Here is a 22078-nt window from a genome sequence, read left to right on the forward strand (position 1 = left end):
ACAGCAGCTCAGAAAAGCCTGCCACCCTCTTCCTTTATGTGTGCTGCTCCTCCAACATGCCAGGCAGGACTTTGTTCCTGCTGCCTTCTTCCAAGGGGTAGGAGCTTAGTGTTTGTTTAAGCACAAAAGGAGCACCTGCAGGCTGTCCCAGTTCAAGAAGTGACCCACATTAGAAGAAAGAGCCAGGCAGGCACAGCAGGGTCCACTTTTTCCTCTCTGTGCCAGCCTTTATGGCACTCCAAGGGTTGCTTGCCCAGCACACTCACATGTGGTTTGGTCAATGATTTCCTCAATTAACCCATGAGTTAATAACCCTCCTGTTACCCAGGGATATGCCCTGTATCCTTGATCCAACAGCCGGGAAAAGGGGAAAGAAATGGAGAGTTATCTCTTTGGCACCCAACCAGCCAAAAAACCTACTCAGGTTAACCTCCATTTGTTTGAACTAAGGGACAGTTGATCCCACCTTGAGTTGCTGTTGGAGGTGCCAGCAGGTGTTATGTATTTCCTGGGTGCCTTAAGGGCAGGCGAATGAGCACTTGCACCTGCCTAAAATAAAACATACCCCGCCTCTAGTAAGACATCAAGTGACTCATGCCGAGCTTGTTGGGGGAAGCAGGCAATTGCTGCGCTGTTCAGGGAGGCAGAGATTAAAGAAAAGTTAATCACTGTGCTCAGCCTCTCTGGGCCCTTTCTGGTACACTCATGACAGGCCCTCCTCCCAGCTGCCTTCACATCCAAATTCCCAAGCCTAGCTTCTGGCTGCTATTCATGATGATGCACTGTGAGCTTCCCTCTCCCCCACAGAGCCCAAGAGCAATCAGGCCCCTTTGGTTGGATGAGAAATGGGTTAGGGAAAAATGTCTCTGGGAGGCTGAGAAACCAAGAGATTCTGAGATGTGAAATAAACGCTGAAGCCACTTTTGCTTTCACTCACGTCTGAATTACATGCATCAGGGGGAGGGCCTTCTTCACCAATGGCGGCAGTGGTTAGGCTGGCAGGAAATGACTGGGCCTTAAAGAAGCACAAAAACTCCTCAGTGCAGATAGGAACAGAAGTCAGGTCCAATTTAGAAAGCAATTTTACAATTTCTAATTGAAGTTGCTCAAGCCTTGGGACACATACATTTCACATGAAAATGCATGTCTAAATGGTTCATATTTACATGCTCTAAAAATTGTTTTCTTTTTCCAACTAACATTATACTATATTCTGGACACAATAACGCTAAGAGTACTTCAATAATAACTTTTTTTTTAAGAGTAAGAAAAAATTATTCAGAGAAAGATAGCTTCTAAGAGAGACAGAGGGGGATCGGAAAATGGCCTTCCTGCCCACCCCACTTTTCAAAGGTGTTTTATACTGCAAGGCCATGAGGTGAGGTGGGTACAAAGTGGGACAAAACTATAAGGCCCAGTGGAAAATTACAAGGTGGGCATGAGGTGGGACAAAACCATGACCAACCAATAAAAGTACAGTGACAAAATCATGCTGGTGTTGCGTCCTATAAACAATGCTGCAAGGAACGTCATTGTAAATAAATCCTTGGCTCTTCTCTGGATTTTGTTTTTATTAATATAATTCCCAAAGTGAGTTTGCTGAATCAAAAGGGTATGTATTTCCGCCAGGCATAGTAGTTCGCACCTGTAGTTCCAGCCTCTTAGGAGCCTGAGGCAGGAAGATCCCTTGAGACCAGCCCAGGCAATACTGTGAGATCCCATTTTTAAAAAGGGGGAGTGTGTATTTCGATTATCTCCTGCTAGGTAACTACCCCAAAACTTAGTGACTTAAAACAACAATGAATTATCTCTTACAAATCTGAGCATTGGCAGAAGTCGGTCTTGGGGTTTCTTGGAAATCACTTCAGAGGGCGTATTTCATGGGCGGAGCCTGCGATGGAAGTTCCAGATGGTCTGGTTCACACATCTGGCAGATGGAGCAGGGGTTGGGCTGGGGTACTTGGTTCTCCTCCACGTGGCCTCTCAGCCTCAAGTAGGCCTTGTGCAGTCACAGGACTTCCAGAGGACAAAGCAAGCCCAGGGTCAGCTCAGACTCAAGAGGACATAGAACAGACTCTAATAATGTCCACCAGGGCCTCTGAGGTCCTATTCTCCTGCATCTCCAGCCAAGGACCTTGTTGGCTCTGGCCAGGTGGACCTTCTGGTTTGTGCTTGGAAGGCACCAACTTCTCCTGCATGTGTTGTCCTCTGGGCTGGAACCCTCTCCCTAGCACCCACATTCTTTTCCTCCCATCAATAGCTTCATTAAAGTAGAATTCACATATCATGCAGCTCACCCATTCAAGTGTATGGATCAGTGGTCATCAGCATATTCAGAATTATGAGACCATTATCATAATTTATAACATTTTCATCACATCAAACAGAAACCCTGTGCCCTTTAGCTCTTGCCCCTTCCCTGTCTCCTTCAGACCTGAACACAACCTCTAATCTTTCAGCCTGTAGATATACTTCCTCTGGATTTTTTTTTTTTTTTTTACCAGGGATCAAACTCGGGACCTTGCACTTGAAAGGCAGGCAGCAGAACCACTGAACTAAATCCCTGGACTCCTCTGAATATTTCTTATAATGGAATCATATATGGTTTTTGTGACCAATTTCTTTCATTTAGTTTAATATTCCCAGAGCTCATCCATGTTTCATGAAACAGTCTCCTCTCCTCTCCCCTCCTCTTTCCTCCTCTTCTCTCCCCTCCTCTCTCTTCCTCTTTCCTCTCCTTTCCTTTCTTCTTCTCTTCTCTGTTTTTTTTTTTTTTTTTTGTCCTGGAGACCAAACCCAGGCCTTGCATACCATTATTTATGTTTAAGGTGGAATGCTACTCCATTGTACTGTATGGATAGAACACATTTTGTGCAACCATTTATCCTTTAATGGACGTTTGATTGTTTGTACATTTTGGCTCTTATAAGTATTGCTACTATGAACATTCACATACAAGTTTCTGAGTGGACCTGTTTTCATTCCCTTCAGGTACCTACCTAAGTGTGAATTGCTGGATTGCAAGGCAATTCTATGTTTAATTATTTGAGGAACTGTCACCAGAGGAGTTTGGGGAGGTTCCCCAAAGAGGAGATGGTGGCTTCAACTCATCCCACCCACAGGGTAGGTTGTAGATTGGTGGACTCCTATCACATAAAATGAATTCTCAAGGCACCTCAGTGAGAGGCCTATGGACATGAATTAAGCAGAAAGAAGTACACAGCACAGTGTGAGTGCTCCTAGAATGAGCTGGCTGCATTGTGGTCGGGGGTTAGGAATTTTTATGTGCTCTTAGGGGCATCTTTAAGATGAGTGAGCTAGGATATGCACTCCTACTGTCAGGCTACCCATTTGGTGGGCTAAGCACCATTTGACTGTGCTTGAAGTTTACAGGTCTGCTGCTCACTTAATGGGTTGCTTCCTTGAAGAGGGAAGTCTGTGGGAGGAAAAGCAAAGTATAGGTGAAAAACATGAGCCCAAGACCCAATTTATAGGCTTGTTGTCTCCTCGAGACCCTTAGGGATTTCTTTGGAGTAGGTTTTCTGGAAGGGAAAAAGGCACTTGGATAATTTGTATTCTGAAACTGCAGTTTTTCTTTAAAGTACAATGTTAAACTCAGGGTTTGCCTTGTCTTCTACCTATATATTTCTTTCCTTCTACCCTGGAACCACCAGTTTTTCAAAGTAGCAGCACTATCTCACATTCTCACCAGCAGAGTGTAAGGGTTTTGAGTTCTTTACATCCTCACCTACGGCTGTCCTAATTCCCTCTTCCACTTCAGATCTTGGCTTAAGCATTATTTTCCCTGGGAAGGGCCCTCAATGGGCTTCAAACTCCCTACGAGGGTCTAGTTCAAATTTCTTTGCTTTACACTCTCAAAGCTCTGCATCTTTTAATGTAATCATTCCATTAACAACTGTCCTTCCCTGAACTTTGGCTCCCTGATGGCAGAGGCTGTCTTTTGCTCACCTTTGCAACCCTAACTTGAAACTTGGTGCCCTGCTGTAGCTTTCAATGATCTGTGGAAAGAATCAAGTCCAGCAATGAGCACACAGAGGTTAAATGACTCATTCAAATTCATGAAGCTCAAAGTTACAAGGAGAAGTGATGGCTTCTAGTCTTTTATCTGCCCTTCCCATATGGAAGCCGCGGTCATGTGTGGCCACTGAGCACTTGCAATGTGGCTAGTGTGACAGAATAAAGTTTTAAATCATATGTAATTTCAATGTATTTGAATTCAAGTAGCACAAGTAGAAGGAGCAGAGTAAGGATGGTACCATCAATACAGAGCTGAACTCCACTTCCCTGGCCTTGGAACCTTCTTTTCTCCAGCACAGCTTCTCCCTGGCCCTAGGAGGTGGCCTTATCCCAGTGGTATAGACAGAGATTTGAAATGTCCAGAGTTCTCAGCCTGGCCACTGATGTTCCACTCGTCCAAGACATGGGGAGAGGCTGAGAGGTCAGATCTTGGACAGCCTGCAGAATCAGAAAGGACCAGTCCTTGTTCCATGGTGAGCACTGTGCTGTCCTGTTCCTTTTCCTTGCACTTACAACTATTTAAATTTAGATACAATAAGATGAACTAAATTAAAAAAAACAATTTCTCTGTTGCACTGGTCACATTTCAATCACTTAATGGCCTTACCTGGCTAGAGGTTACCATATTGGCCAGGCAGTATGGGTCATTTCCATCATCACAGAAAGTTGTCTTGGCTAGGGCTGCCTCCAGATCTTTTTAAAGTGGGGGCAATCTGGAACTCCCCGTGGCCCCTAAAGACCCACCCCTCTCCCAAAGAACTTGTAAGCCCAGCACTCTCCTTCCCATCCTAGGCTTTCAAGGGCAAGAACATCCTTTCTCCTCGTAAGACACAGTGGTCTCCAGGATGTAAAAACCTCCAAAAAGTGGGGAGCACAGAAGTGTCTTTCTTACTCTCCTTAAAGCATTCTCATTCTGATGAACCCAGTTCGTCAGAAAATGAATCAGTTCACTCCCCTTGGGCTACCTCTTCCTGGTTCACAGGCTGAACCACTCACTTTTGCTCTTCACCCACAGAATCAGAGGATCTGAGGCCTGCAGCTAGAAAGGCCTGCAGAGAGCCCCTGGTCCTATTACAGACAGCTAAGTTAGTTAGAACTATTACAGGTAGTCAGATAGGGCTAGGCCCTCGAGAGAGTCAAGGCAAAGGTAAAAATACATCATCACTGTGGCCAGAGACACATTTGCCGGAGATCAGGCCTCAAGATAAAGACTAAATGCATACTTTCTAAAAGGACAAACACCAGGCCTAATGAAGTCTAGATAGACATCAGTCACCCCAGTCACCTCCACACCCATTATCTCCTGGAAGAAGTCTTTGTTCTTTCCATCCATACTAGTTACATGACTTGTTTCCCGATTGGACCACTATTACCTAAGCAACTGTATTAATAACCTTATTGGGTGATCATAGCTGTAACCTATGTTGTACCCACGTGTGTTTGGCTCTATAAAACTCCCTTGTAAAGTGGGCTCTCTGGCTATCCATTCGGGACCCCTCCTGCCTCTCAGGAGCTCTCATTGTTCCTAAAATTCTTTCTTTGATTTTTAGAGAACACAAGCTTGCCATATCAGACATCTAACAGGTTGGGAGATAAAATATTTTCATATTTCATCTCCTGCATCATATTCTGCATCAGTCCAACCTCCTTAGGTTGCATAACAGGCTAAAGGCCCCAAGGAGGAGAAGGACCTGAGGCACAGCTAGGACTCAAACTCAGGTCAATCCAACTGTAACTCAAGTGCTGCTGTGCACAGAGGGGATTCTGGGTCAACTCGGCTAGCGAAAAGGAGGTGGGAGGTTGGCCAGGAGGTGAGTGATGGGAAAAGCAGACAGAAAGAAGTTAGGAACATGGCAGATAAGTCATTACCTTGTTCAGTGCTTGTGACCACTGCTTGGGCACGGACTGTGGGTCTAAAATTCTAGTCTAAGAATCTCTCACTTGTAAGAAGAGCTTCTAAAGATCTTAAAATTTTTTTGTTTCAAGACATATACCAGGGGCTGTGTACACTGAATATACAACCCCACTTGGGATGTATGGGTTTCACTTTCAAACCTAAGCAAGGAAAACCCTGGCAGGGAGATGAGTTCTTCAGATTTCAGATTTCAGCCTTTGGAAACCTACAGTAGTTCCCATTTTTGAGATAGAGCCCGCCCTCTAGTGGAAAGGGGTGAATTTTCAGAAATACAGAAAATAGTTCACCTGCAGAAGATGACTCATTATTTGAGGTTTTGTTTATTCAACAGTCTAGGAAATTTCTTTTTCTTTTTCTTGTTGCTATTGTTGTTCTCAATCAGCTATTTCAGCTGTGGTGAAATAGACTCACAGGTTTGTGGCTGAGTTTTCGGCACTGGGTGAGAACAGTGACTGGATGTGTGTGGCACAGACAGAAGCCCTGCTGTGGAATCCGTTTTCACATCAGGGTCCTTTCTGGGTGTGAGCCCCAGACTTTCTGCATCAGGATCCCTTGGGAAGCCAGGTAAAGTGCACACTCCTGTGTGTTTCTCAGACTGCACACTCAGTCTCTGTGGGCTTGGCCCAGGGCCTGCATTTGCATGAACTCCAGGTTGATTCTGATGCACATTCAGTCCAGGAGCCCTGCGGCTGGAAACAACTTTCTCTCAGCTGTGTGGCCCTCACTTTGTGTCCATTTCCCACTCCTCCTCCCCAAGGACACTGCTTATGTTTCCAGGCTCTCTTCCAGGCCACCTCCTCAGCGAGACCACGCTCACAGCTTCCCACTTCCCCGGTCAGAATCCAGTGAGATGTCCCAAGACCAGCACAGGCAGCTGGCCTGTAGCAGAGCCATGACTCACATGTCGTTTGCACAGATGACAGGTGAGATCCCACCTCTTTCCAGTGGGCCATGTGGGGAATGGAAACCGACAGGTCCACAGCTAGGACACTGCAAAAAGCCTTGTATGAACACACACACCTCACTCTCCCAGGGGCAGACATAGAAATAGCCCTGCCTCTGGGAGGTTGAGCACTGTGTGTGTGTCCAGTGCCTAAGTGGGATGATAGATAAAATAAGTCACTCTGTGCCTTACAGTTGCTTCCTTCCCTTCTTACCTCTTGTTCTGGCTGTCACAGCTGCCAGGGGCAATAGCTGGGGGTGTGGTTCTGTGTACCAGGTGCAGCTGTAGCAGAAGGGAAATACTGAAGCTCCCAGATGGAGCCTGTTGATTTGCAGGTGTTGTCACCTACAACCTCCCGAGGGGCTGGGCTCAGGGTGCTTTGGGGTCAAGGATGGCCAGTGGACTCGTGGCTGTGGCACCTTCCCTCTTCAAGCGAGACAAAATGTGGACAAAATTTCTAATAAGACCATTGTTAACTAGTACAGTAACCGTGCAGTTCTTCTTTTGATGTCATTTTATTTCCTTTTATGCAGATTGGTAGGAGAACATCCCATAGATTCTTCTGAAAACTGTCAGGATACTGGGAAGATAATTACAAAGCTTGCATAGATTGGAACGCCCACACTTTGGACTTTCAAGACCTAAAATGCAAAACAAAACCGATGGGACTTGTAAGTTGAGAACACAAGTTATGTCTTGGTGGTTCTCAACCCTGGTCGTACTTCAGACTTGCCTATGGGGGTTATTAAATAAACTTTTTAAAAATGAGGCATAATTTCAATACAATAAGGAACACAAATGTCAAGGGTGCAGTTTGAGCATCTTCACAGGAGACAGACACCACCAGAACACAGTGAAGGCCATTTCCAGCCCTTAGAAGACGCCTTCACTGTCCTTCTTGGGCTTATCCCAGTCTCTCCCCTCACTTCCCCAAGGAAACTGCTATTTCGACTTCTGACATCAGAAGAAGTAAGCTGTGAACACTCAAGAACATAGTAACCCAGGCCTCTCCAGAAAGCACTTGCTCTGGTGATCTGGGAGATGATCCAGCAGGAGTGTTTCAGGGCCCAGGTGTCAAGGCTGAGAAGGGCTCACTGGTCTATGGTACAGTCCCTTTCCCTGCAGGGCACCTAGGAAGGCCCTAGACATCCTTGAACTCACAGCCCAGAGTTTCTCCTGGGCTCTCTGGCCATTTTGGGATTTGGCTGTGAGAAGCCAGGCCTGGTATGAATCTGCCTGGGTGCTGGTGCCAACCCTAAGGTCATTATGCTCAGTCTTCCTTGATGAACTGAGGCAGGGCAGGTGGCCCAGGCCATGGACTGAAGGGAAGTGATGGGTTTCCTACAGGTGTCGATGGAGGTGCTGGTAGCAAAATATACCTCAGTAAGCCCGCTAAAACACACACACACACACACACGCACACACACACACACACACACCCCTTTGACATTTATAAAATGGATCAGATGTGTATCTCATTAGGCAGTATAATTTGGGTTATAGTTATCAATATCCCAGTTTTTCATTCTAGAAAGTTTCTTTTTAGTACATTTCAAAGCCATAATAATCCTTAAGAAACTGAGCAAGCTCCTCTTTGCAATTTGAATCCAGGGGTTCTCAAAAGGAACTGAGGGAGAAAAGGAACAAAAAAGGAAAAAAGAAAAGAAAAGACAGAGACAAAGATGAATGCTTACATGGCTTTTGCAGTGTGGCTTGACGAACCCAAACTTCTGTGTGATCTGGTTGGTACTGAACTCCTGCCACCTACCATTCACCAGGGCATGGGCTCTGATCTCGTACTTCACCAGGCGCTCTGCTCTCAGGCTGACAGTGCTGCGCTCACAGATTGCAGAGGGAGACTCCAAGTCTGTGTGTCTTATTCTCTGCAAAGAGAGTGGTGATCCACCCCAACGGGAACTGCGGCTGGGGTGCCCAGAGTTAATAAAACCCAGCACCTGGCACAGTCCTTTCTGTCTCCTGTGCACAGGCAGCAAGAGGCTATTTCCCTAATGCCATCACTTCCTGAGGGCCACCGCTGAGTCCACTTCCATTTGAGATTTTACTGCACACGGTCAACAGCTAGTGGACTGGGGTTTGGCCAACCCAGGAAAACATCAAGTCAAGCCTCACTTTCATTTCGTTGCTAGGACAAAAATGTCAACTCAAAGTGTACATGCGCTTTTTGATAAATACTATTATGTAATTCCTCTCTCTCATACAGTAAAACCTATTCTGTGGGGGACACCTGAATGACAGGCAACCAAGCATGGAGGCCCAAGGAAAATAAATGGCTTGTTCTGGGGTGCATTAGAAGGCAGTGGAAATACATAATGATTATATTTGTTGAGGGGAGTTTGTACATGCGCATAACACATATTAATTCTCTTTTGCCCCTTTGAAGGTAGTGACAAAGCTGGAACTAAAACTCAGGTTTCATCACTTGGTTATGCATTCGTTTACCCATTCAACAGTTTTGAAAGCTCCCTTAGGTTTCAGGTACAGAGGATGGCCATGGTCCTAAAAAAGATGAATACCATATGGTTTCCCAGGGAGACCACAGTTTGCAGAAGAGAGACTTCTAAGAAAATTTTAAGTGGAGCACAACGATTCTTCATCATAGCTGTCAGTGAGATTGTCAGCAATATCACCACCATCAGCCAACATGATAGCGTTAGCCTTGGGCCACGGGTCAGTGGTAGAGCAGAAACATGCACAAGGTCATGGGGTTAATCCTCAGCACCAAACGAAGATGAAACAAAAAGCAAGCATATAGTGTTTCTGTGTCAGGCCTGTTTCAAACCTTTTGCAGAAACAGACAGGATTAATTCTCACAATCACCCAGTGAAGTGGGTCCTGTTACTGTCCCCATTGCAAAGAGGACATGTTCATGGAATCTGCCGAGGTCATGCAGTTTGCCAGGCAGTCTGACAGCAACTCCATTGCTGCCCTGAAGTCATCCACACTTCTGACTTCTCAAGTGTCCCATCCACCACCCTGTTATATCACTCTAAAGAGGCTCACCCCTTGTCTAACATGTGGGCACTATGCATTGCCTCCATAGAAGAATGACCATCTACAAAATGTCACCCATCTATACAAACAAGATTAATTGGGTGCCAGATGTGAAGTCATAAGACTGGAATTAAACCACTGTTTATCCATAGAGGCCTCATGAACACAAAGTCACTCGGTGTTGAGGTCCTTATCAGCTACCAATGCCTACCTCCAATGGTGGTTGTAAAAGTGAAATGACAGCACATATATGTGTAAATAGCACTTATAACACAGTTCTTACAAATTACGAATTGATTATTAATCAGTTATTAACTCAAAGAGTTAATTGAATCTAAATATCTGTTTCAGAGACATACTTTTTCTTTGTTCCGTCCTTCTTACCTGCATGTAAAAACTGTAAGAGGTAGTGTCATGTTTGGTTCCTTTTAACTCAAAGAAGAACCCATATATAGAAACCATCTTTGAATGAGTGGTATATTCCTGCATTGGAAAATAGAAACAACAAAGTGAAGAGGAAAACTCCTCAGTATTTAGATTGAATAGAACATAGCAAAACAAATTCTACTGACGATAAAAGTGATTCATTTGATAACTGATTTAAAAGAGAAGATGCAATAACCATCTTATCCTAGAAACTGTAGGAAAAGCAAAGTTGTAGTGACTTCAATTTTTGGCAGGTGTGACCCTTGATCCTGATTTGTCAACTTTAGTGGACCAAGAAATGCCTAGCACAGTGCTGGCAAATCTATGGCACCAAATGCTGCAGTGGGCATGCAGAGCCCTCTCTGTCAGCACACGAGCCAAGTCACCCAGCATCAGCCCAGCAGCCAAGCGCCCAATAACAGCACACACAGGGGCCATGTACATGCTTGGAAAGGAGTAGCAGCACCAGATGATGATGTCATGACACGACTCACGAGCTGTGACTCCTCCAAGATTTTGTGTCCAGTTGGTGTGCAGCCAAGGATATAATACACACACACGTGTGTGCACGCACACACACACACACACACTTTTAACTCAAAGAAGAACCCATATATAGAAACCATCTTTGAATGAGTGGTATATTCCTGCATTGGAAAATAGAAACAACAAAGTGAAGAGGAAAACTCCTCAGTATTTAGATTGAATAGAACATAGCAAAACAAATTCTACTGACGATAAAAGTGATTCATTTGATAACTGATTTAAAAGAGAAGATGCAATAACCATCTTATCCTAGAAACTGTAGGAAAAGCAAAGTTGTAGTGACTTCAATTTTTGGCAGGTGTGACCCTTGATCCTGATTTGTCAACTTTAGTGGACCAAGAAATGCCTAGCACAGTGCTGGCAAATCTATGGCACCAAATGCTGCAGTGGGCATGCAGAGCCCTCTCTGTCAGCACACGAGCCAAGTCACCCAGCATCAGCCCAGCAGCCAAGCGCCCAATAACAGCACACACAGGGGCCATGTACATGCTTGGAAAGGAGTAGCAGCACCAGATGATGATGTCATGACACGACTCACGAGCTGTGACTCCTCCAAGATTTTGTGTCCAGTTGGTGTGCAGCCAAGGATATAATACACACACACACGTGTGCACGCACACACACACACACACACGCTTGTACTGGCTGTGCATTTTAATACATTCATTTTTATTAACACAAGATTTTAGCTTTGAGTTTTCTTATGAAAAAGTGAAATTTAATATCTAAGAGTTAGCAAAGAGATGTTCTAATTAGGATACTGAGATTTTTTTAATGGTGTGCTGTCCCCCTGGGCACATGTGAATCTGGAGAGTCATATTTCCTTGTTTGTGAAGAATTTATGAAAACAAGAGCAAGGATATATATATTTGTTTGAACTGGCTGTGATTTTAGCAGAAGCCCCCATAAGGTAGAAAATGTACTCAGTTGCTGTTTTCAGAGCAAGCCAAAAGCTGGTGGTCAGTGGGCCATTGACCCCTTGTACTGTTGGTCAGCAAATTCAAGAGGAAGCCCAGCGAATCCCTGCCATAGATTGCTGATGCAGGGAATATTCAATTCTTTAGTGTTACCTAATAGTGCTAACTATTTTTAGTATCGAAATAGATCTGTATTGAGTGCTTCATTTTTTTAAACATTCTGTGTTTTTCTAGACTCTTGAACACCAACACATGACAGCAAGAAAAGTGCAACTGAAAACAGATAGTGGAAAGTCATTCTAAGAGGCCTGGAAAGAGTCATGGGGAGTTATTGAATGCAATGAGAAAGTGTTATGTATTTTGCATAGTGAAAGTGTTGTGGGTCACACATCAAGGGTCAGATGATATTTTGGCAATAGGCACAAAACTGTTGCTGAATTTGGTGAAACTGAAAGGAAAGCATCTGAAGGGAAACTGAGAAAATACAATCCCCACTATCTTAGCTTTTGCATCTTTCTAAAACAAATCATCTGTCAGCTGCCAGTTTTCAAATTTCACTGTGCATAGCAAAACATGGCCCCTCTCTGTAGGGGATTTTATCAAAATGGCCATGTTGTCTGGGAGTGATTCCCTTTTTCATGATTTCTCAAACAAGGATAAAATTATGCAGCACATCTCTGAGATGCCACTTAGCAGAAATACCGTTAAAGACCACGTCCTGTGCATGGCAAGCGCAGCAGCTCACCACTGACTTACAAAAGGCAGCCAGTTACTCCATGTGCTCGGATGAAAGCACAGATATAAATAATCACTCAAGGCTAGCAGTAATTTTGCACTACGCTGTTGATGACATGAGGATAGAAGAGCTGGTGAAACTAGTGTCTTTGCCTTGAAGAACAAGGGACAGACATCTACACAGCTGTGATGATTTTCTTTCTTTCTTTCTTTTTCTTTCTTTTTTTTTTTTTTTTGTCACAGACATAAGACCAGAAAAAGTGGTTTCAGTTACTAGAGATGGATCATCTCGCATGGTGGGGTAACAACTGGCTTCACACAATGCTTTGTTAAAGAAGCAAAACATCCAGTCATTCAGTTTCATTGTATGATATACCAAGAAGCTCTTTGTGCCAGAAAAAACAGAAAAAAGATTAGACAATATCCTCAAAGATGTCACAAAAATGGTGAATTACATCATGGCTTGTCCTCTAGAATATATTTTTGACAGTTTCAAGTACTATTTGATGAGGTTCAGACCCAGCATAATTCTTTATATAATTCTTAACTAATTTCTTTAATAATGTCCGGTGGCTGAGCAGAAGACAAATCCTTGAGAGATTTGTAGCCTGCTTGGATGAAATTAGGATGCCTATGAATGCAAAGGGGCAGGACTATCCACAGCTCACCGATATGGCCTGGCTTAGCAACCTCATGGTTTTTTTTTTTTTGTTTGCTCTACAGATTTTACACTACTCTTCAATATACTGAACAAAAAACCTATAAGGTGTAGGGAAAACTACAGAAAGGATTTTTGTGATATCAAAATATTTGAGAGTAAACAAGTTTTTGAAAGAGACGTTGAAAGTGGGCATCTGAAATATTTTCCAAATCTAAAAATACATTTAGAAAATTCTGCAACATTTGCAGACAATCCTACAGGCCATCAGGAAATCTACAAGGAGTTCGCTAGCATTGCAGCAGCTGCAAAAGAGAATTTTATTAACCAATTTTTACACTTCCGAAAGATGGAACCAACCTTGTTCTTTCTTTCTTCTTCAGATAAAGCCAGATTTGAGGAACTTGATCTTTCCTGCTTAAACTGGTTAGATTTTAGAAATCTAGAAATCAAGTTATTGGAATTTCAAGAAAGCTCTATCTGGAAAAAACATTCTATGACCTTTGTGCAACCCTTGAGAAGATAGACAGGATAGCATGTGAAGGATGACAAAGGACAGCACAGTAGGTAGTGCTGAAAATGAAATCCTTGAAGTGTGGAGTTCTCTGCCAGGTACTTTTAAGTCAAAGAATGCACTTGGGATTGCTTTTCTTACTTTGTTTGAATCATCTTATGCTTCTGAGCAGCTGTTTTCAGCTTTGAATTGTATCAAATCTGATACAAACTAACGAACTGTGAGCACAGGTTTGACAACCTATCCTCCTGCACACAACAGCAAATATCACATTAATTGTGCAAAAGCACTCCAAGTGCAAATTTTTATCTTTCAATAAAAAAGCCGTTACATCATCGAAAGCTCTGTTATTGTGTTTTTCTTTTAAGATAAAAGATGATAATGTGTAAGTTTGTTTTTTTCTAAACTAAAACCTCAGTATTCAAGTTTAATTGCAGTGTTGGCAGTTTGTGATAAATAAGTGGATTTGGGTTGCAGTTTGGGCTCTCAGTCTTTAAAAAATTCTCCATCACTAGCCTAGAGGATTAATAAAGCATGCTCCTGGGTGTCTGGATGAGTCACAGAGACATGACTTTGGGTAGTAAGTATATCTGGTCCCTCACCTGTTCCTCTCTGGCACTGTTCCTGACTGCCATGAAGTCAGCATTTTCTCCACCACACTGTTCTACCATGAAGTTTTTGCCTTGGAGCTTGCCTTGGATGGAGCCTCCCTAAAACATGAGCTAAATTACACCTCTCTTCTTTTAAGTCGTGGTATTGAGTATTATGTTCCAGTGATAGGAAAACTGACTAATATAGCAGGTTAGGACACTACTACTAACAGTATAGTTAGGAGTTGATACTTAGTAGTGGCAATATTATTTACTCTGCATATTCGTCCTTGAGGAAAAGAATGAGTTAGGCATATTCTTAGATGACGTGTGGTCTGCAGACCTTTCACAGAACTTTGTTTCAATTTGATAGGCCTAAGAGACTCTTCATATTCACGGTATGTGCAACAAACCCTGGTCCCACACTGTATAGTCTACCTACTGAGATGCATTTCTGCACCTAGAGGGCTGACCCACACAGTCTCTCAAATGATAGATTCAGGATCCTGAGCCCTCAAACACGAATTGTTTTGAGATTAGCACTGTGTTGGGTGCCTTCAAAGAAGTTAAAGAGAGCATCAATGTCTTGGAGAATTGTGCCTATCATAAGGGATCTAAGACAGCCACCAAGCCCAGACACTCCCCAGGACTGAATGCTGAGATGCTCTGCACTGGAGCTCCGTCTATGATCCACTGCTGTTTGAGTCTCAGATCCAGCAGAAGAGCTGCCCAGAATGAACTCCTTCTGAAACCTTCACCCTGCATATGGAGCAGAGGCTCATCAAGCCAGTTAGGAGCTGTTGATGTTTGTGAGGAATATGGTGATTGAACCATCATAGTTTTCCCAGGTCTTTCCTGGTTTTACTTTTCATCCTGAGAAAACTAGAAGAGTTGATGAGAAAATCTGGGGCACACACATTAGACTATAGAACGGCCTGTCCCAAACACATGTCTTGTGAGTATCACAGTGAAGAGTGATCATGGGTTGCCCCACAGGCACTCTTCATCAGGCACAGAAGAAATGGGAGAGAGTTTTTCCCTTTGTTTGGGTCATTTTCAGTACCTTGTTAAAGAGCAGCCCAAACCTCACTCCCTGGGTGAGTAGATCTTTCAGGCGGATCATGTCTCCTCCATTCTCCAGCTAAAAGGGAAACGCACACAGCTTACCAATAACCCAAGGCATAGAAGGAAGTCCCTCTTGTAATCTCCCAGGGTTGGCCCCTGAATCCCCTCCCCCATAGTACTGGGAGGAGAGGTTGCTCTCCAGATCCTACATTCAGCTGTTCATCTGATCAACAAGCATTTATTGAAAACCTACTATGTACCAGGTACCGTGCTCAGTGCTTTCAAAACACGTAGAAAGGAGCAAAGAAAAGTACCTGAAAAGTTCTACTAGGGGAATACAATCATGACCAATCATGAGGCAAAGAAAGAATACAGTCATAAGTCAAGAACAAGCAAGGCCCCATACAGCAGGCTTCATGGTGAAGGCTGGGAGTGGAGGGAGCAGATACTGGCAGGATGGTAGCGGCATCAGGGGGCAAAAGAAAGGAGGTGGGCAGGGTCAGAAGGCCGGAAGAGGGAGTTGGAGGACTTTCTGCGGTGTCAGCCACAAAGGCTGTCCCTTCGCTGTTCTGTTATAGCGTAGTTCTGAGTTGTGCTGCAGAGAAGCACAGTTCCAGGGATTCATTGTCTAATGTGCAGGAAGCCCTGAGCTGGGAGCGCTGGATGACACAGTACAATAGGTGTTTGTTAAGCTTGATGAATGTTAACAAGTGACTCATGCATCTGCAGAACTCAAACACTGTCCTGTTTCATCTCAAAAATGCATGATTGGAAACACTTAAGAAGTATGATAGCTTGCATAGACAATTCACAAAGGAGAACATGCTGCATGGAAAAATATTCATGTTTACTATAATAAAGGAAATGTGTGACAAAATGAGATGCTGTTGTTCCTTTCTTGATTAACAAAAGTCATTTGAAATTAAAATGCTCTACACGGTTTAGGATGTACAAAGTGAGGGGTGCTCATTTATTTCTGGGGAAAGAATAAGTTGGTTCTCACATTTGTTAATATGTATTAAGAACAAAAACACACATTCCTTTTAGTGCCAGCATTTCTACTGCTAAGAATTTTCTATAAAAAATACTTCAAAGTGTAGTAAAATAGACAATCACGTGAAAATATGTTCCCCTTAATGTCAATTTTAAAAGTAAACAATTAGAAACATCCTGGGAGGTGTGACAAAAAATATAGCAACTGTTTAAATTTTTAACAATTTAGTAAAAGATACATTGCCATTAATCCCCCTCAAAAGACTTCCTCTCGCTTTGAACACATGTATCCCATCCCTCTCGCTGCTTTCAGAAGTTCTGGAAGTCCTCTTTTGTGAGTGTCTTTAGTTGTACGGTCATGGCTGCTTCGATATTCTGAACTGATTCAAAACGTATGGCTTTCATGGTCATCTTGACTTTGGGGAGGAGCCGGAAGTTGTACTGTGTCAGATCCAGTGAGTAAGGTGGATGGGGACACATCATGATGTTTTTATTTGGCAAAAATTGTAAACGTTCGATCAAGGAGAGGTGATCATAAAACACACTGTTTAAATTACAGATTTTATTATGGTTAAAGACACACTGCCAATAAGCTCTCTAGAGACACTCAAGACACTCCCTCTAGCTTTGAACATGTAATCCTAACATTTTTGGCAACGTCTTTTACTGTAATACTTTTTAAAAAAGTAAACATGTTTCGTATTTTTTGAATGACAGAGTAGAACTGGCTGTCACATCCTCTTTGTGGAAGAGTTCACAGCCATTAAAAATGGTGTTAAGAAGTAAATTTAGGGCCGGGGATTTAGCTCAGTGGTTCCGGCTGCTTCACAAGCGCAAGCACCCGAGTTCGATCCCCGGTACCAAAAAAATAAAAAAGAAGAAAATTAATTGGCTATTTTATATATTTTTTAAATTAAAAGTTAATATATACAATGAGATGATAACAGCGCTTTCTTTGAGTGGTGGGTCTGAGAGTATTTTCTTTATCTCTCTGCATTTCAAAACGTTTCACTAGTAAGCACATGATACATTGTGTCTGGCAGGGACTCCGTTTGGTGGGGGGAGGGAGCGCCTCACCCATTCAGTTCTCCAGACCAACAAGAAGATGCCCTAAACATCTGGGTTATAAGGCTGGACCTCTCCCTCTTCCCCTTCTCAGGATCAGCTTTCCTTGCTTCCCCTGAAGGAGGATCCAGATAGGTCCTGACCTCAAAAAGGCCCAAAGGAATCAAATGTGAGCCACATCTCCAGAAAAAGCAGTCAGAGAGGCAATGGATTTGGATAATTGTTTCCTTTCAGAGTCGACTCACCGAATGGTAATGGTTGGCTGTGACCCGGATGAGCCAGGACGTGGGGAAGAAGTTAATGTTCCTTAATTTCTCCAGATCCTTGACTTGGGAGAAGCAGAAAGGGGACAGACATATTTACAGTTTTATTCATAACAAAACCGCAAAAAGTCTCACTTGCTGAAAGTAAAACGAAGACGTCAGAGGCCTTGGAAGACAAAAGGTAGGTTTGAGATTTGATTGATAGAATGGAATAAGACATCTCAGAGCTGCCATGGTTGTATACGAGTCAATTTCTTTCATACTTCAAATTAATTCTCTTTTAAATTCACATAAATAAACTTCCAAAGGAATGAGCAAATGTACTCTAAATTGGAGGGTTATTTCAACTTCAGTAGAAAATCTGAAAAGCATACCATACTTTTAAGTTTAATTTCAATTATTTTAAAATAAATATAATACCAACAGTTCTGAAAAAACAACAAAACAAAACAAAACAAACAAACAAACAAACAAACAAAAAAACCAGCACTTCCCAGCAAACTCTGGAGGGTACCTGGGGAACTCTGTTAAAGCTGAAGCCGTCAGAGGCTGTCAGAGTTCAGCTTTGACCAATCAACAACCGCACACTTTCCATTCTGATAATATTGCCAAAAAATATTAGGAAGAAAAAGGAAAGATATTTAGGCTGTGCCTTGGTTCAGTTAAAGTCTGTCTCTTTATATTTTTCTTCCCACACTTTCCTATAGATCTCCCTTCCCAGACCCACTGGGAATCCATACGGTGTGCTTAAGGTACAGATCCTCCTGCCCAAATACTCACAGCCCCTGGCTGTAATCCTGCCAAAAAGGTTTGGAATGGGATTTTCAGTGTTACTAGAGTGTCTATGGGCAACTTGGACAAAATCCCTGGGCTCCATCAACCATCCCTGAGTTGGAGGGCTACTTGGGATAGTAGAAATGGCTTTGAAAATGTTCTTTCACATGCAAAGATCTCAGCAAAGGCCTCTTAGCCTGCCCACAACACATTCCCTAATATTCCACTCCTCTTCCAAGTCACTGCTGCCCTCTTCTGTGCCCAGGATAGGGTGTTAGGAGAACACAAGCCTGGCTCTAGGGCACAGACCTAGAGTTTTCAGAGCAGTTGAACAACTTGTCTCTCAGATGTATTCAATCAAAGAATTTGTCCCTGATAGTTACCGTGAAAGGAAACATCATATTAGTTTACAGGAAATTGTTCCCATATATGCAGTAAAGGGGAATTGAAAGCATGTTCAAGTCCATCATACCACATAAATCCAGCCAAATCAGAATCCAATAAATTGCAGTAAATTCTTCTCATGGTCCTGCACTTTGCTTTATATTTGTTTCGCGTATGCACAATAAAAGGTGATGTGAAATGGAAGCTGGGATAATTATCATTAACTGGAATACACTGGAGACCAAAGAGAGGTTGAATGTTATGATATGTGATTACATGCAGCCCAGGGATCTGTGTGAAGGCCAGAGCCAGGCTTAGCTACACATTGAAAAACAGGCAGTAAAGTTGGAGCAGAACGTTCACCAACCATTTCCAAAGAACCAATATCTGGTTGATGAATACTATCTATAATACAGAAAAATCCAGATTTCCTTTTCCAGAGAAGAACTTGAAGAATATGAATGACAGGGACAAATCGTTCAATTAATTTAATTTTCTGCCTAACAAGTGACCTAGAAGTGAATCCTCTGTGGTGTTCCTGCAGGCCACAAACTAGATCTCAGCTGATTCCTTTTGAACTACCTGGTGGAGCTTCTGGGGAGTAGTGGAAGGGTAGGGCAGGTCTCCAAACATTTTCTCATACATGTAGTCACATGGGTGGCACTTACCACTGGTGATGTTGTGCAGACGTAAGCAAAGGAAGAGAGGAATCCAGCAGTGTCCTATATCCCGGTCCAGAAAGCAACACTCCTTGGAAAAGCTTAGCGGAGGCACAAAGAAAAATAGAAGGCCTTCAGAAAGCTCCTTTCAGGCCGGGGATTTGGCACAGTGTTTCTGCTGCCTGCCTTGCAAGCACAAGGGCCTGAGTTCAATCCCCGGTACCACACACACACACACACACAAAAAAAAAAAGAAAGGAAGAAAAAAAAATAAAACTCCTTTCATTAGTGAACTAGGGCCATGGAAAGCCATGCCATAGAGACCAGTGGTATCACAGCAGAAGTAGATGGTGCTTGGGTATCTTGAGGGGGGCAACTTAATGACATTTATAAAGTCAAAGATATTACAAGGACTGTAATGAGATGAGTGATTATATGCCCCTGCATATCACCCACTATGCACAGATAAATATGGTGCCAGAAAAATTTGTATAGTATGACTGATGGGAATACATGTTATTTGCCAAGGATTCCAATCCATATTTTCTCCCTTGAGTCTCACAAATTTCCTGTGAGGCAGACATGACAGGTATCACTGGATCAGTCAGAATTTAAACCCTGGACATCTGACTCCTCCTCTACAGGTGATACCCTTGCAATAAGTGGTCAAATCAGGCTCTTTAAAAGTTTTCTCATAGTATCATAAGGAAAAGAAAGGTGGAGGGGTGGACAGCTAGTTTCACTGTCTGGCTTCACTCTCAGTTCTGCTACAGTTAGGGTCATGCTAACCCCACATAATTTCCACATAGGCTGAAGGTCAGATATGATTGGAAAAATTGCATTGCCCTCTAAAGGCCATGCATATACAGACACCTATCTGGCCTCCTTGTTTTGAGATAATTTGCTTCATAAAATGGTCATCTTCATAAATGGGGACAATGGGGAATACTCTTTCCAAGTCCCTCTGGAAATGCAAAGTCATTCCTGGAGGCAAGGAAGGCAGATCCTGCACAAGACCAGCCTAGGGGACTTTCAGATTATTTTTTCATGAATCAAGAGTCCAAATCACTCCTGTCCCAGCTGGACCAGATGTGCATTGGCCTGAGTCCCACCTCTGCCAACCCACCCAGCACCATTAGTTTCTAGGAGCTCTTGGACTTCCTGGGATTCTTCAGCCTCTTCAAATCAGTGGTCCCAGTTGCTGGGTCAGGGGTGCTATGGAGTTGTGAGAGAGGAGATGGGCATAAAGAGAATGCATTCTGGTTCCACCGGATGAGTATTTATTAAAAGCTGCTATGTGCCTGTCTCTGGAGGGGACTGAGGAAGCATACAGAAAGGACGGTTGATATTGTGGTGTGTGGGGCTATTGATCTTGGAACCAGTCCTCCATCACTCAGGACAGGAGGAGTTGGGGCAAGTGTGGGCAGTGCAAGTATTCTAACAACAGATGTCTTAATATCACAAATAACACTTGCTGTGTCCTTCCTACCTACTGGATGCCACCTCCTTCTCTGCCTCTTTCATCATTTAATAGGAAATCTGAGGAGGCATTATGGGTGGTGGCAGGTGTCGAGGAGGGAAGAAAGAACCAAGCTGACACAGTTCACCCCAGCCTTGATGAGTGCTCTGCAGGATGAGCCAGCACTGGGGTGAGGGCTTCCCCAGATCAGGGGTGCCCCTGAGGATAAGCACCGGCTGGAGATGCAGCTTACACACAATCAGATGCTGCCAGACCAGGAAAGGGGCAATGTTTCCTCCTTCCCAGGAGCCACACAGCACCAGTTCTGCTTCTCTGCTTGGAGTGGGAGAGCTGCTGGGAGAGTAGAATCCAGGCCCTGATCCTACGTTCAAGGAGCCCTTGGATCTGAAGGACCACAGCCAAAACCTCTCTGGACAGAGGATTTGGGAAGAGCTTTGTTAAAAATAGATATTTGGACTCTGTGACCCCTTGGGAAAGTAGCAAGGATGGCCTCTATTATGGCGGATCTGGAGGAGGCATGAGTCAGCTCATTGCCCAACCAGGCCGGAGTAAGACACATCAAGATCTGGCTCTGCTACAATCGCCCATCAAGCATGCGACTCCACCTCTCTGGGCTTCACTCTCCTCTGTCACGTTGGGACAGTAGCCACATGTACCTTCTTGGGTACACGGGAGAAGCTGAAGTGTCATTGCTTTTGGAGTGCTTAGTACAGCTTCTGGAACCCAGGAATCCTCAGTACCTTGTCAGAACCATCGCCGTGCTTTCATTCCAAAGTGCCCTGAACTCAGGCGGGTCAGGAGCATGGGATTGTTCCTGGTGGCATTCACCATTATTGTCACCCTCTAAATTACCCAAGGCATGGGCTGCATAAAAGGAGATTGGGTAGCTAGAATTTTTTTTTTTTGATACTGGGGATTGAACTCGAGGCCCTTGTGCTTGTAAGGCAGGTGGTGAAACCACTGAGCTAAATCCCTGGACCAGTACTTAGAATTTAATGAGTACAGAGTTTCAGTTAGTATGATGAGAAAGTTCTGAAGAAGAATGCAAAACCATGTGTATATACTTAATTCCACTGAACCATACAAACATATATATGACTA

At 43.5% G+C, this 22078-nt stretch overlaps 1 protein-coding gene across 1 annotated transcript in view; it reads right to left on the bottom strand.

Annotated features, from left to right (window-relative positions):
* Positions 1 to 535: 535 nt before the first annotated feature.
* Positions 536 to 22078, bottom strand: part of Btbd16 (BTB domain containing 16) — a 70464-nt gene continuing 48921 nt past the window's right edge. Inside the window, exons 11-18 of the mRNA XM_010632744.3 lie at positions 19507 to 19598; positions 17663 to 17745; positions 15358 to 15435; positions 10293 to 10391; positions 8591 to 8779; positions 6241 to 7537; positions 1816 to 2016; positions 536 to 1015 (exon numbers count right to left, since the gene is read on the bottom strand). Of these exons, the coding sequence (XP_010631046.1) occupies positions 7469 to 7537; positions 8591 to 8779; positions 10293 to 10391; positions 15358 to 15435; positions 17663 to 17745; positions 19507 to 19598 (610 nt within the window). The 3' untranslated portion in view covers positions 536 to 1015; positions 1816 to 2016; positions 6241 to 7468. The remainder of the gene's footprint in view (positions 1016 to 1815; positions 2017 to 6240; positions 7538 to 8590; positions 8780 to 10292; positions 10392 to 15357; positions 15436 to 17662; positions 17746 to 19506; positions 19599 to 22078) is intronic.

This window comes from Fukomys damarensis, unplaced genomic scaffold (genome assembly GCF_012274545.1).
Source record: "Fukomys damarensis isolate Sample0158 unplaced genomic scaffold, DMR_v1.0_HiC HiC_scaffold_8, whole genome shotgun sequence".
NCBI classification, from domain to species: domain Eukaryota; kingdom Metazoa; phylum Chordata; class Mammalia; order Rodentia; family Bathyergidae; genus Fukomys; species Fukomys damarensis.